Raw genomic sequence first — 16,098 nt, forward strand, 5'->3', positions numbered from 1 at the left:
CTTCCATTCTGACCAATCTTTTTATATTGTAACTTAAATAGTATGTGAGCATGTGCAGAATGGGCCGTGAAGGCTCACAGTTTTAGTGGTTGTTGGGTTAGCATCAGAAAACAAAGTCTGAATTCAGTTTCATTGCTCTTCATTGTAATTACATTTTGTGTTGATAACAAAGTGATATACCTGAATTCTACCTATTTGTATTTGTCATTTTGTTCTCAATAGATATGGTGGTTTAACAGTGGGGAACATCCAGAAATCAATCCCAGCATCCTTTGGGAGAAACATACCTCCGATGGTTCGCAAGATAGCAGTTCGCAGATCAGCTCAGGTGACTGTCTGAATTTCAGAAATTCACAAATCCAATATAAACAGCTATTGACAGAGCGCCCTCTTCTGTCCAGGTTCTGTACAACAATAAGGGTTACCACAGCATGCCAACATACCTGAACGTCCTCAACAACGCCATCCTGCGTGCCAACCTGCCATCATCCAGGGGCAACCCTGCAGCTTATGGTAATTACATATGACAGACTTTGTGTTGTTAAATAAAGGTGTGTACTTCTTGTTTGGTTATGAGGTTGTCATGTGTGTTTTGCAGGTATCACACTGACAAACCACCCAATGAATCGAACCAGTGCCAGCCTCTCTTTGGACTACTTGTAAGTTTCTCAGCAGCAACTATAATCATAATTCATCCATAATTTATTCTGATGGTTTACAGTAGTAGCAATTTGACCTTTGTGATTTTGACCTTGTGTAAATCATCCCATGTTTTTCCTCTCTTCTCTTCTCTTCTCTTCTCTTCTCTTCTCTTCTCTTCTCCTCTTTCCTGTACTTTCAGACTCCAGGGGACAGATGTGGTGATTGCCATCTTCATTATTGTGGCCATGTCTTTTGTGCCAGCCAGCTTTGTGGTTTTCCTGGTTGCAGAGAAATCCACAAAGGCCAAACACCTGCAGTTTGTCAGTGGCTGTGACCCTGTCATCTACTGGCTGGCTAACTACATATGGGACATGGTGAGGAGGATACAGTGTGTGTGTATGACTGAAGCTAACAGATAGAGGGCTATGTGAATACTGCAGTGTTTGTCCAGGTCTGAACATGTTCTCTCCTCTCTTCTCTCCTCAGCTGAACTACCTGGTACCTGCCACATGCTGTGTTATTATTCTGTTTGTGTTCGACCTGCCAGCATACACCTCCCCAACCAACTTCCCTGCTGTCCTCTCACTCTTTCTTCTCTACGGGTGAGATCGCTTATAGTACACACACACACTGAAACACTGTCGGAGAGCAACCCGACTGGTTGACTTTGAATGTATCAAATAATCAGATTCTTACCATTCAATCCAATCCAATCTAATCAACTTTATTTATATAGCACGATTTTAGCAAACACAGGGTTTCCTAAGTGCTGCACAATGCGATAGAACACAATAAATAACACTATAGAAACACAACAAAACATCAAGTAGATAATAGAAAGATAGAAAACAATAAAAATAAAATGAATAAAAGGCACTAGATAAAATAAAAACAGACAAGAATAAATACGTAAATAACAAAATGCATGTATACACATAAAATCAACACTCTACATGGTGTTAAAAGCCAAAGAGAAGAGGTGGGTTTTAAGAAGGGTTTTAAAATGAGACAGAGAAGAGGCCTGTCTCACGTGCAGCGGCAATTCGTTCCATAGCTTCGGGGCTGCAACAGCAAATGCTCGATCCCCTCTGAACTTAAGCCTGGCTTTAGGGACAGTCAGGAGCAGCTGGTCAGCTGACCTGAGGGAACGGCTAGGCATGTAGGGGTGCAGCAGCTCAGAGAGGTAAGGTGGGGAAAGGCCATTCAGGGCCTTAAAAGCAAATAAAAGAACTTTAAAATGAATCCTAAAATGGACAGGCAGCCAGTGGAGTGATGCTAAAATCGGTGAAATGTGCTCAAATTTGCATTCCCTGTTTAAAGCTGTCATATATTAATTATGGCGTGGTATAGTGGTTGCAGTTTATTTTGAAGGACCAGTGTGTAGCATTTGTGGCATCTAGTGGTGTAGTTGCAAATTAAATCAAATCAGATTTTATTTGTATAGCCCAAAGTCACAAAGTACATTTGCCTCTGAGGGCTTTACAATCAGTACAGGGAGTGACACCCTCTGTCCTTAGACCCTCGGTTCCAGTGAGGAAAAACTTGCCCACAAAAAACCTTTAACAGGGAAAAAAGGTGGAAGAAACCTCAGGAAGAGCCACAGAGGAGGGATCCCTCTCCCAGGACGGACAGACGTGCAATGGATGTCACGTGTACAGGACAAATCAACACAAACATATTGTACAACTACAATGACTGACAAAATGACAATGAATCACAATGACTGATAAAATGACAATGAATTACAATGACTGATAAAATGACAATGAATCACAATGAATGATAAAATTATTACAGTAGCAATAGAACCTGTGATAGAGAGACACAGATGCACAGCAGCAGCAAATCATTAACTAACTATAAACTGTAATGGAGATATAGTAGTAATAATGACAGTAATAATATATGTAGAGGACGTCATGCAGGACCACAGCAGCAGCCACGATCCATGAGAACCTGCTGGACGAGAGAAGTTTAGTTAGTAACATGCATTAACATGCATTAATGAGACATGTATGTTTACAGATGGTGGTGGTGAGAGAGAGGGAGAGACTTTCTACTCTACTCTAAGTCTTTCTCATGTTAGAAAATGGTGAAAGAAACTCGATAAATTGGATAAATAAACTCCTGGCAAATGTGAGCCAGAAAAACAGCAGCAGTGTTTACTGTGGCTTTGAATACAGTTACTACCACCAATCTGAAACTTTACTGTATCTTCATGTTTTTTGATGTAACTCAAAAAATATCAGCAAGTGCCTTCAACTTGTTTCTGTCTTGTGTCCTGAAGCTTTGAGACTACCTTCTGTGCTCTTACCTTTCAGGTGGTCCATCACCCCCATCATGTACCCAGCATCCTTCTGGTTCGAGGTTCCCAGTACAGCTTATGTGTTCCTCATAGTCATCAACCTCTTCATAGGCATCACTGCAACTGTTGCCACCTTTCTGCTCCAGCTCTTTGAACACGATAAGGTCAGTTGACTCATTGACTCATGACTAATCTTTGAAAGCTCAGATACTAGAGCTTGACAGACACACTCTGAAGGTTCAACCCCAAGTAAACAATGTTTTCTAATGTTAGTCTTAGAAGAGTAAAGGTGAATCTAAATCAGCGGTTGTGTCATTATTAAATACTCTCTCAGTTGTTTTCACTTAAATGAAGGTACATTTAGTGAATGGCTGTACATTACAGCACTGCACTCTGGCACGGCACTTCTCAGAGGCTGTGGATTCATTAACATGTCAATCCTACTGCCTTCAGATGATTTCATGAAGTGAAGGAGAAGCTTTTCAGAGAGTGTAGAACAGCTGTGGACAGCAGATACTGTAACAGTCACCCACATCCACTCAGAGATCAGTGCAGACTGATTTCCTGACTTTAATCACATGAGTGTCTGGAAACAGTACAGCATTACCATGTTGTCAGGTTCCTTTCAGGTTGCTCTATTGTCTATGTTTTCTAAATTATATAATATCATTTGTTTATGTCAACTTATGCCCCCCACAAGTAAACAGGATTTAGCTTGTGTGGCAGCAGTTTAGAAGCTTTAGAAGTTTTACTCAAAATAAAGTTTTTGTATTCACTAAATAAAAACCGATTCTTTGAATATCAAATTCTTGATTTTTTAAATTTAATTTGTATTATTACTGGGAAGAACCCCCATGGCCTGTACTCTGATTGTGCCTCCTCTGTTCTTAGACTTTTGGCTTGCATGGCACCACTTAAATGAAGAAATGGATTTGTTGTTGTATTGCAACAGATTTTGACATCTGGCTTCTGGATGTTTCTGTGTTTATTCCTTCAAATATTTTCCTACAGGATCTGAAAAAAGTCAACAGTTACCTGAAGTCCTGTTTCCTCATCTTCCCCAACTACAACCTTGGCCATGGTCTGATGGAGATGGCCTACAACGAGTACATAAACGAATATTACGCTAAAATAGGTACATTGATCACTATGCTGCCTCACACAGAACGCTGAAGTGAAGTGAACAGAATATTTCAGTATGACTCAATGTTTGAACAAAGATGTTGCTGTTCTATATAAATGAATTGAATAGAATCATCAAATTTGGAACAGAAGTTTGTTGTCACCTGTACTTTGAATACAGAAATATTGAATAAAACGATTTTATTAACATGATGTTATTTTTTTATTATACTTTTGTTGTGAAGTATTTTTCATTGTCAGTAGATCCCATGAAAAAAGTTCTTATGACTTTCTGCTTTCAGGCCAGTTTGACAAGATGAAGTCTCCGTTTGAGTGGGACATTGTGACTCGAGGACTTGTTGCCATGACAATTGAAGGTTTTGTTGGCTTCCTCATCACCATCCTCTGTCAGTACAACTTCCTCAGGAAACCTCCGTGAGTGTGTGAGGTGTCAGATTTCACTGTTAAGATACAGATTGTTGTCTGTGAGCTTCTAGAGCTGTGATAAGTATTGTTACAGTAATTAACCCCCCTCAAGTATTTTAGGAAATGTAGTATCTGTGGTAGGGGTACCGGGGATAACAGTGACAGCAAAAACTGAACTGAAATCCACTGTGTGTGTGTGTGTGTGTGTGTGTGTGTGTGTGTGTGTGTGTGTCCAGGAGGGTGCCAGTCAGCTGCCAGCCTATAGACGATGATGATGTAGATGTGGCCTGTGAGAGACGAAGAGTGCTGCGAGGAGATGCCGACAATGACATGCTGAAGATCGAGAATCTGACAAAGGTTTAAAGAGCCAGCTCATCAACATAGAACGCCATTTAAAAGCTACAGAAATGTTACCATTGCACATATACATTAGGGAATGAAAGACCGTGAACATCTCATCATCTCATTATATGTGACCGGATGCCTCCAGCTGTTTTCAGGGACTTTCTCATACACACAAGAGTATAGAATTCAAAGGACTCCTTAAGGCTGAACTTCCTACGCAAAAGCGCTTCCCCCTCACTGCAGACCTCCTCACCCGTTGCATCAGAATTGTCTGTTGAGGCTAACTGTCTTCATACACAGACACAGTCTTTGAATCTGTGTCCCTTCTAGCTGGTCCTCAGACTTCACTGCCTCGACTCCCAACCACAGTCCATCACGTCATGCATTGATGTTCGACATCTCTATTCATTTTTCTGACACGCTGGTCCTTCACCTTAAATACAGCAAGACCAATCAGTGTGGTCAACCTCAACCCACCTACCTCTTTCGACTAAGCTCTTACCTAAGTCCCTTCAAAACTTCTGAAATTGTGAAAAATACGTGTTTGTAGTTAGGAAGCTAACACTGGTATGGTCCTATATACTCTATATTCACACGTGTTCTTACATCTTCCTCAGGTGTATAAATCCAGGAAGATGGGTCGTATCCTGGCAGTGGACAGGCTGTGTCTGGGCGTCCGGCCTGGTGAGTGTTTTGGACTGCTGGGAGTGAATGGAGCTGGGAAGACCACCACGTTCAAGATGCTGACAGGCGATGAGTGCACCACCGGAGGAGAGGCCTTCATTAACGGAAACAGGTCAGTCAGAAAAGTCATGTTCTGTGTTGCAACAGTCACAAATAAGTTACTTCATGTACTTCCACATTTCTTGTGCTAACATGGAGCTGAACATGGCCATAACAATAAAACTACATATGATGAGGAACATAAATGAAGGAAAGATGACCAGACCTGATTACCCAACATCAGTGTTGGACCTCTGTCTGGGAGCAAATCCCTGCTAGAAATGTATTTTGCTGTGTTTCTTGACCTGTCTGGGCAGCATTGAGGGATTAATGGTGCCTGAAAGTCTCTGGGATACCAAGAAAGCATTGCTGTCCCTTCCTTCTTTCTTATGTGTGTGCATGTGTGTTTTTCTACACAGCATCCTGAAGGACCTGTTACGCGTGCAGCAGAGTATCGGCTACTGTCCACAGTTTGACGCTCTGTTTGATGATCTGACCGCCAGGGAACATCTGGAGCTTTACACCCGCCTTCGTGGCATTCCTTGGAAGGACCAGGAGAGGGTTGGTCTCACACATACACACACAAACACACACACACACACACACACACACACACACGTTTGTTTTTCCATACTTGTGATAACCCTAACTGATATATTGCACTCCCTTGCCCTTAGCCTAACCAACCAATCATCCTTAGTATTGAGGACTATAATGTAAAAATGTCACTACATTGGTTAAAAATTGATATTGCTCCTAACAAATAACAACTCACACACACACACACACACGCACACACACACACACACACACACACACACACACACAAACCACATAGTGATTCAAATCTTGACCAGTTAATCATCATCAGCTTGCAACAATAATGTCCTCCCAGGCCCACTAAATGAATCCCTGTGATTCAGATCTGCTGCTAGTCTTTTCCTCTCCACACCCTAACCACATGCATCTCCATCACAGACTTTTACCCTTTACCTCTCCTTTAGGTGGTGCAGTGGGCATTAGAAAAGCTGGAGTTGTCTAAGTATGCAGACAAGCCTGCTGGCACGTACAGCGGAGGAAACAAACGCAAGCTTTCCACTTCTATTGCTCTGATTGGATACCCATCACTCATCTTCCTGGTAAGATTGAGCTGTGTGCTGCAGCATTGTGGACCAGCTGCAGTTTGTCTGCTGATGATTTGCTTTGAATGTCTTACAGCCAAATAGCTCTGCTTTCTGACCTACAGTATTTGTATACTGTCCTTTAGTATTTTCTATATTATTTGTGCAGAGTTTGAATGTATTGCAGCATTTTAGAGGTTTACCTGCATGGCACTGTAATAGACCATAGTAGTAGACCACAATAGAAATTGACCACTCTACTCATACTTGCTACTGCCATATAATACCATATACATTTTGCAGTATATGAATTTGGCAGAAACTGTGCAAAGTGATTTACATTCAAACCAAGCAGGAGAAATGGGTAGATAGGAGTGTAAACCATTTCAACAAATATCTTTCCACAGTGCCACTGGCCCAGAAAAGATTAATTATGCAACTGATATTTCATCTCACACACAACAACTCCATAACTACATAACACAAATGTATTAAGGGGAGAAGTCAAATCTTCATTGTGTAAATACATCTTTAAACACAAAACCTGTAAAGGCCAAGCACAGAGTTCATTGGTGAGTAGTCTGTGTGTAAGTTTTTCACTCTGTTTGTATTTGCAAATGTTGATTCTGTTCATTTAAATTCTGTTAAGTGATTATTCTGCCAGTCACTGGGTCCAAAAGCTCCAGGAACAGAATCTTTGATGTCGTAGTGGTGTTTTTCTTCACTCCTGATTACAATCGAAGAAAATGTTAAATGATCGTGTGGATCAGCATCTTTGTTTTGTGGGCTTTTCCAGGATGAGCCCACCACTGGGATGGATCCAAAGGCCCGCAGATTTCTCTGGAATTTAATTCTCGACATAATTAAGACTGGACGCTCTGTAGTGCTGACATCACACAGGTGAGATGCCTCCGTCCTCAAGATTCAGTGAGACTCTGCTGGAATAGCTCTCACTCCTGTGGACTGTTCATACTTCTTTTTCATCAGTGTCTATTTTCATGTCATGCTATTGTCTGCAGCATGGAAGAGTGTGAGGCTCTGTGCACCCGACTGGGCATCATGGTAAACGGCAGGTTTAAATGCCTGGGCAGCATCCAACACCTCAAGAACAGGTCAGGAGATGCACATTTATAGATGTGATCTAATCTTTTTTGGAGAACATTTGTGAAAAGATCTTTGGCACTGTTTGTGTGATTATGTTCCAGGTTTGGGGACGGCTACATGATCACAGTGAGAACCAAGAGCAGCTCCAACGTGAAGGAGGTGGTTCGATTCTTCAACAGAAACTTCCCTGAGGCTGTGCTGAAGGTACATCACTGTAGCTGTCTGTGTCAGTGCAGCAGCTAACGCTGTGCCGGAAATGCAGATCTCCTCTTCTGTTCATTTCGAGGAGAGTGACGCCACCAAAAAAAGGAGAGGGGTGCTTAATGTCTTCCCTCAGGTTCATCACTCGTGCCCATTTTCTTCTTTTTTGATGACTACACATTTCTTGCACTTGAGAACGTGTTATGGTTTGTAAGATCTGGACCCAAAAACAGAACTCAGACCAACTTGGAAGATTTAGAACAAAGTCACAGTTTATTGAACTGAATGTGTAGATGAAGTGATTAGATCCAGAGACAGTGTGGAGCTGGGCAGACAGACTGGATAGGGCTGGTGGCAGTGATGAAGCTGAAGCTCAGGAGAGCAAAAACAAGACTCAGCTTGAGATGGATCAAACAAGAAATACTGACGTAGCGTGTGTAGGACATAAAGCTCAGAACCATGTGGTCAGTGAAGAACTGGGTAGAATAACAGCAGAGTCTTGATTGGTGAAGGAGATCCAAGTGTGCTGCAGGATAATTAGATGGCCACACCCCGACACACACACACACACACACAGACACACACACACACACACACACACACACACACACAACCAGAGAGACAAACTGTGTGCTGACAGGAAACACAATGGGAGAAAAAAAGACATGGCCACATCATGACAGTCTTATAGACAGACAGACAGAGCAGCAGCAGCAGCTGTCTCACAGTTAAAGCTTGCTGGTGTACATAGTGGAGTATTTAGCAGCTAAACATAGATCATCATTCAGGACAAATATTTTCAGAGCTAAAGGAGAATGGTGGACTTCATCAGACAGATCTGCTTGATGTATAAATAGGAAACGGAGATCTAAGTAGACAAAAAAATCAGTTAATATAGGTTCAAGATGTTAATGTCAATATCTTAACATGCTCAATACAGAGAGTACAACACCTTTTTCAGGGTTTTCTCTTTTTTCTGTTCATACCTCATAACACTGTACGAGTGCTCTCCATACCATGTGATGCAGGAGAAGAATAGATGGTATAAAGGGTATATACTCAAGTTTATCAGCTCACAGTGAACTGTCCATAGCAAGACAGAACAGCTATGTAACAGTCATGCAGAGGCCGTGACCACATATGACAAGAGTGTAAACACAGGCCTGATAAGAAGTAACTTATGTATGTGTTGTCATATCTGCAGGAGCGTCACCACACCAAGGTGCAGTACCAGCTGAAGTCAGAGCGGATCTCCCTGGCTCAGGTCTTCAGTAAGATGGAGCAGGTGGTGGAAGTGCTTGGCATCGAGGACTACTCAGTCAGTCAGACCACTCTGGACAATGTGAGGGGATGTGTGGCACACTGCATGCAGGACATCGACACGGAAAGAATGAATAAATGTAATGAATCCCCCTTTTTCTGCTCAGGTGTTTGTCAACTTTGCCAAGAAGCAGAGTGACAACCTGGAGCAGCAGGAGGCGTCGCCCCCTGGTGGTGGACAGTCTCCCCTGCAGTGCATCCTCAACCTGCTGAAGTCGCAGCCGGCCAACACAGAGCTCAACACTCTGACCAGCGAGGCGCCGGAGGAGCTGGAGAGCGACGATGATGAAGGACTCATCAGTTTTGAAGAGGAAAGGGTGAGTTCATCAACCTCATGTTTGCTTGATTCGTCTTTCTATCTGATCCCATGAGAAGCATCTTACAGAGAACCCGTGCGTGTGTGTGTGTGTGCATGTGTGTGTGTTTGGCAGGTGCAGCTCTCCTTCAACACAGACACTCTCTGTTGAAATGAGCCACTTAAAGAGTACAGAAATGATGAGAGTGACAGAGGGGGGAAACCCAAACTCGTCTGTCTGCTGTCAGCTCAGAGGCCTGGAGGGAGAACAGAGCTGCTGATTTAACCCTGAAGAGGACCAAAACTCTCTGCACCATGGAACATAGGACCAGTAGTTCAGTATTTCAGCCTCAAATTCTTCATCCCAGGAGGGACAGATTGGAGGTGAGGACCTGCAGAGCCCAGCCTGCAGGTAGAGACACAGCAGCAGGAATGCTTGCATTTGGATTGAAGACTTTGTCCTGGAATGTTTCCATACTTCTTTATTTATTTTTTGAGAATGTATCTCACTAGATGGCTGATGGATACAGTAGGTTAGCTACCTTTGTTAGTGAATGAACATATCATCTGTGATATGTTTGACACCACAGGTTACTTTGATTTGGTTTATGCGCTCCCTGCCAAAGGGCCTCATGTAACTAGAGCGGGCCCTTGTTACTGTACCAAACTAGACCTGCCTTGAGAGCATGTTGTGATGAAGTTGATTCCCAGTGGCAATGTAATACAGTCTATTTTTCTGTGGCAAGAAGAATGATTTATTTTGGATATTGAAGCAGCTAAAGACGTGTGTGATTTATTTTGCGACAACAGAGCATTTAGTGACGTGCACGACGTGAGAAGTGCCCGGCACGGACAGACGGATGCGCGGGCGAGCTGTTGGCCTTTTCTTTGAACTCGATGTCAGAAACACAAAGAAATGTACATGGCATGGTTATTGTCCTGATGGTGCCTCCCTTCTATCAACCTGTTTTGAACTGTACATTTGGTCTCTTTCTACTGAATGCTCTTTTGTGCTTTTAACATATCATTATGTTGTGGACTCTGCCAAGAAGATCCTCTACAAACCGGACACAGTGTACAACAATAAACACAACAGTAATAATAATAATAATAATAATAATAATAATAATAATAATAATAATAAATAACTCCATCTCCAATGAAGGTAATCAGCATTCTAACAGTCTGAACTCTGCTCATATTCCCTGACAATAACTGCACTACCATCACTGTGATACTAAAGGGAACTCTCAGATCAGAATAATGTGTTGTTTCACTTGGTTACAGTACATGTTTTATGATTTGCAGATGATTGTGTAGTTTTAATGGAATTTGGAGAACTCAGAACATTTCCACCTTTACAAAAACCTGGCTGTTTCTCTGACCGTACGTTGGCATGTGGTTTTAACTGGTATCTATCAGAGTTTTGTGGTAATTGAGTTCTAACGTGTCCTGTCAAAAGAATTACTGTTTCACTACTTCTTTCACAGCTAATCGCAGTCATATTTTTGGTGATTATTATGGCACTGGTGGGCTGTTTTCCTACTTGAAGGGTTATCATTAAACAAGAAAAACTGACTGTTGTAATTTTTTCTTCTTCTTCTCTGAGAATGTAAACCAGGAGGGAAGTTGGTTGCTGAAACATTTGAATTCATTCTATTATTAAGTACAGTCAAAACAGAAAAACATTCAAACTATAGTAATGACTCCCAGGTTTCATTTGGATCTCTGTGATTACAAAAATTAATTCATCCTTTAAAAGAAGAATTGAGGATCAGGCTACTTGATATTATTACGGAGTCAAACACTGAAGAGGTAACTCGTGTCACCAGCAACCATTGGAGTAAAGTGCAATCATATGAATTAAGTTATGTCAAATATTATTTGAACTTTGCTCTGTGTTGAATATGGATTTCTGACTGTATTTTGAGGGGCTGTAAAGCTTAATCAGATTCTCATTTGGACAAAATATCTGACATTAGCGTTGAAGCTCATGTATGATTAAACAGTTGTTTCTGAACTCTGCCCCGTGTCAGATGCTCATGCTTTTATTTTGCTGTGTGAAAAAAACAGACATCCACTCAGAACATCGGTTTTGCTTATTGTTGCTTCACTTTGATGTTTCACTGGAAAATCGCTGTGCTTACCTCACAGCTGTCTTCAAAACAATGCATGCCAAGCAGTCAAAGCTAATATGAGTTTGGCATCTTCCAAAGTTAAAGTCTTTATAGAACAAACAATATTTTCTTTATGTGTCACTATCCCTCTGTTTTGGTTCAGCAAATACTCTAGAACAAGAACAGGACTAGAAACACTTGATTTTTCAGACTAGACCTGCTGAAACTGTGTTAGTTTTAGCTGAACTTGAGAATATACAGTTTATGGACAAGGACTACAGAACAAGGACTGTAGATTTGGAGAAGGGTCTCTGTGGGGCCAGAATGAATAAGAGAAAACCTCTTTCTCTGTGAGCATTGTGTTCAGCCATGTGAACCTATGGACATCACTGACGTTATCAAAAAAGGAACACTTACTCCATACCACAAAGGTTTAATGACAATGTTTCATGGGGCTTATCAGTTCAGGATGTTTTGAAAACACACATCCATATTTATACATTATGCACATCATTAGGCTGACAAGCTTTATGCTTTATGCAGGTGTGGTTAATCATCCCAAGTTGATAGACATCCAGAAAGATTTACCAAGGCACAGAGATGCATGAAAAGTGTAGCCTTCTTCAAAATATCAATATGCACATTTTCATTTTTCTTTCCACACAGCTGAGTGCCAGAACACATCATTTTCAAAACAGGCAAAATAAGGGCAGCAAAGCACTGAATTGTTGTGAAGAAATAGCTGAAGTCAAAGGTCAATGGTGAGGTCAGGAGTGAAGGATGAGTGATGTCTTATGGTAAATGGTAAATGGACTGTACTTATATAGCACCTTCCTAGTCTTCCGACCACTCAAAGCGCTTTTACGCTACATATTGTGTTATTTATTGACACTTGGCCAAGGAGAATTAGAGACACTCTCAAAGTTCATCAGAAGTGCCTGAGTTGGTCTCACATTCTGCCAAACTCATCCTGGTGGTCAGACTTTAAACCCCAAGATATCACTCAAGGCCCACACGTGACCATGTGTAGCCTAAGGACAGAAAATTCCATAACACTGAAGCTGCTTTGGTGGTTCGTTATCATTAAGTGTGTAGCACTTTTTAGCAAAAGTGATACATTAACACTGCATGAGTCTCAGAATTGTATCGGTAGAGATGCAAGTGTTCCTTTACCTTCTGCACACGAGCACTGAAAACGCCTCGACAAGACAACATCTTTATTTCATGTCCAGGTGTCTCAATTCAAATTAAAGTTACTGATAAAAGAAGACATTCATGATAATGACACATGTTAAAATAGCATTAAAACCGTTGAATCAACGTTGTGTTAGTGGGTAAAAAGCATTCAATAGTGGTTGTGCAGCAGCGGTGTGAGAACACAGTAAAAATACAGTGGATCAGTCTTCATCTGCATCATCAAAGGCCACGCCGGTCGCTCGCTGCTTCCTACACAAACACAAACACAAACACATAGTTGGTTTGCAACAGGTCAGAGTGATGAGTGTTACCAGGTTTACACGCTCTACCTTTTACTGCCTGGGTTGATGAGTGAACTTCCTGGAGGTCGTTTCTTCACCGTCGCTGATGGTGCACTATTCTGCTGCAGCAGGGGCTCCATCAGCTGCTCACCTGAAGCACAGTTCATTTATTTCACAGCTCAGTCTATACATGAGCAAACATGTTTCCTACCTATTTACACACACACATGATGCTGCATATCCACATTTCTGTCAATCACTCATTATGACATCATACTGATGAATGAATTATAATGATCATGATTCAACAAAAGAATTAGAAAAAGGAAATGTGTATGACTTGAATTCAGTTCAAGGTCTGTTTTTCTATCATTAGATCCAAGTTCAACATTCAGCTTACAAATGCAGGTTCCACAACAGCTGATTCAAAAAACTTAATCTTAACATGACATTTCCTCAATTCATTTCAATTCATATAGCGCCATATCATAACAAAAGTTATGTCATGACACTTTCCATACAGAGCAGGACTAGACTGTACTCTTTATAATATTATTTACAGAGACCAACAGTTCCACCATGAGCAAACACTTGGTGACTGTGGCAAGGAAAAAAATAGAGTTAAAGATAGAGAGGGGCAGATAGAGAGAGAAACTATAAACTGAAATGGAGATATGGTAGCAATAATGATAATAATATACTGTATGTAGTGGAGGTCATGCAGGACCACAGCAGCAGCCATAAATGAATATACAGCTTCATTATTTCAATCTAACTTAGATCTGAGTCTAATCCTTGGACAGTATTTTATTTAGGATTTTAAATATAGAAACATAACTATTTTGTTTCCAGGAGATTCTTCATGACTGAAAACATGAATATTAGATTACATTTCTGCCAATAGGTCAACTTTCACAAGCCTATAGATGATGTCACAATACTGCACCATGTTGCATGGTGTCTATGATTTAAATGCATGTGCGTGACATGAAAGAGTCCAAGTTTAGTTACAACTCTGGATTAATCCAAGACGGAGAGTAACTGATTAACACTGACTACTGATTAAATATTGATCAGCTGACACACTGGACAATGTGGATGCACATCTATAATATATGTAGTGAGGATTCTGCTCTCTGAATGCTGCTGATGAGGATCTCTTTTTTTGTTATCACAGTGTTAACGGACAGTCAAACAATAGACAGTTACCTACCCTTGCAGTTACCTACAGGTAACTTGAAACACACGTCACACTCAGAAAAACCTTCAAATCAACTTTTGATCATCCCCGGGGACAATGACACCGTTTGAAATACAGCTTGAAAAATGTACCTGCAGGCCACCACTGGTGATTTTTCACTGGACTGACAGAGGACACGCCACCTGTGGGGAATGACCAAACACAGCCAGCTTAGATTCTAAAGGGATAGTGAGTACATCAGATGACCATACAACGTGAAGAGCAATGAGTCACAAGAAGAACGTACACGTGCCGTCAGGCTGGGTGAGGCTGTCTGCCATCCTGAACAGCAGCTCCTTCAGTTCCTCTGTGGCCTGTAGGCCTTCCAGCATGGATAAGGTCATGCGTGGCTCACCTGGACTGCAGCCCACACGGAGCTCCACACTGGTTTCATGCACCACAACAGACACATCCCCATTACCACAGGCGGACCTGAGGTAAAGACAGAGAAACACTGAGCTTCACTGGATTGTCACTCTAAGAATGCTCTGCTGCTGACTGTGCCGCTTCACCAGCACCACGAGAGAGAGAGGAAACAATTCCTGTTCCACAAAGTGTGATCTCACCTGAGTTTCAGGATATAATCCTCTGTAGATTTCAAGGCAAACCTCTGTCTCTAAACAAACAGGTATGATTACAACCAATGCCACAGCGGGAACAGACGGTCAGCTGACACACTCGGTGGAACTTACAAACTGGTTCAGTGTGTCCTCGGTGTACTCTGTGCTCCAAACATCAGCAGCATCTGTCAGACTACAGCAGAGAAACAACACGGTAAATCACAAGTGGTCCTGATGATTCTCTCTCTCTCTCTCTCTCTCTCTCTCTCTCTCTCTCTCTCACACACACACACACACACACACACACACACACACACACACATTTCAGGATGAACAGTTTGTTTGTTTGATAGTGTTTTGTGTGACCCTCAGTTCAAATAGCAAGTACTTTTATTGGAAATTTGCAGTTAATGTCTCCTCTGAAGTTTTTACACTTCAAAATCATCCTGCGGGCCAGATTGGACCCTCTGGTGGGCCCCTTTTGGCCCAGGGGCCGTATGTTTGACGCCCCCCTGTACATACTACTCTGTCCTCTCTCTGAAGGAGACACCTGTGATCCAAAGTACCTTTAACAGTGTAATATTATGACGCAGGTCACTGTGACAGAGCAGCTGAAGGCTGTGTTGCTGACTTTCAGTCTGCAGATGAACAAACCTCTCAGCTTCGCCTTCTGTTTTCCCGCCTTCAGTCAGTGTTGTGTCGCAGTTACATATTCGGTATTTCAGGTATATGAATCAGCCATTGTGATGGAGGTTACTAATATTTTGCTGTGTTTTTATGTTCCTGACAAACACTGTCATCATATACTGTGGCTGCTCATGGAGACTGTCTTCGTGTTGTCCTTTGTTCAGTAGGAAACCCTGCTGCTGTCTTTATCTATATTTAATGTTTCGCTCAGCTTCACTCACCAGATATGAAAGAGTCCGTTTTTTCTGCGTGTGTAGCAAATAAATTTAGACTGGCTCTTTTTATCCAACACAACGCAGTATGACGCCTGCTTCACATCCATGATTCTTCCTACAGTCCACTGACTACAACAACCACAACAACTTCTTCTGCTTCTTCTTCTTCTTTGTTGTTTAACGGCAGTCGGCATCCT

General features: G+C 41.8%; 2 protein-coding genes across 7 annotated transcripts in view; one reads left to right on the forward strand and one right to left on the reverse strand.

Annotated features, from left to right (window-relative positions):
- The window catches only part of abca2 (ATP-binding cassette, sub-family A (ABC1), member 2), an 85,245-nt gene extending 73,616 nt beyond the window's left edge, over positions 1-11,629 (forward strand). For 4 of the 5 annotated variants that reach the window (XM_019273102.2, XM_019273103.2, XM_019273101.2 and 1 more), the window contains 18 exons: positions 223-328; positions 402-513; positions 599-659; positions 842-1,016; positions 1,129-1,244; positions 2,964-3,111; positions 3,959-4,082; positions 4,372-4,504; positions 4,732-4,852; positions 5,458-5,636; positions 5,983-6,124; positions 6,568-6,702; positions 7,481-7,584; positions 7,704-7,796; positions 7,890-7,992; positions 9,194-9,331; positions 9,417-9,626; positions 9,741-11,629. In XM_019273102.2, coding sequence (XP_019128647.1) covers positions 223-328; positions 402-513; positions 599-659; positions 842-1,016; positions 1,129-1,244; positions 2,964-3,111; positions 3,959-4,082; positions 4,372-4,504; positions 4,732-4,852; positions 5,458-5,636; positions 5,983-6,124; positions 6,568-6,702; positions 7,481-7,584; positions 7,704-7,796; positions 7,890-7,992; positions 9,194-9,331; positions 9,417-9,626; positions 9,741-9,776 — 2,236 coding nt within the window. In that variant the 3' untranslated portion in view covers positions 9,777-11,629. The remainder of the gene's footprint in view (positions 1-222; positions 329-401; positions 514-598; positions 660-841; positions 1,017-1,128; positions 1,245-2,963; positions 3,112-3,958; positions 4,083-4,371; positions 4,505-4,731; positions 4,853-5,457; positions 5,637-5,982; positions 6,125-6,567; positions 6,703-7,480; positions 7,585-7,703; positions 7,797-7,889; positions 7,993-9,193; positions 9,332-9,416; positions 9,627-9,740) is intronic. The other variant, XM_019273100.2, reaches the window with a different exon arrangement.
- A 1,294-nt stretch (positions 11,630-12,923) lies between these two features.
- Positions 12,924-16,098, reverse strand: paxx (PAXX non-homologous end joining factor). 2 transcript variants are annotated; one of them, XM_027273764.1, is made up of 7 exons: positions 15,908-16,098; positions 15,132-15,192; positions 15,006-15,055; positions 14,795-14,871; positions 14,532-14,582; positions 13,248-13,350; positions 12,924-13,167 (listed from the first exon to the last, which is right to left on the reverse strand). In XM_027273764.1, exons 1-7 carry the CDS (start codon positions 16,093-16,095, stop codon positions 13,119-13,121), a joined length of 579 nt encoding a protein of 192 aa, XP_027129565.1. In that variant the 5' UTR covers positions 16,096-16,098; the 3' UTR covers positions 12,924-13,118. The 2 variants fall into 2 exon arrangements, with proteins under 2 accessions (XP_027129565.1, XP_010736844.2); XM_010738542.3 differs by having other exon boundaries at positions 14,687-14,871; positions 15,908-16,096.

The sequence above is a fragment of the Larimichthys crocea genome, chromosome III, assembly GCF_000972845.2.
Source record: "Larimichthys crocea isolate SSNF chromosome III, L_crocea_2.0, whole genome shotgun sequence".
Classification (NCBI taxonomy): Eukaryota; Metazoa; Chordata; class Actinopteri; family Sciaenidae; genus Larimichthys; species Larimichthys crocea.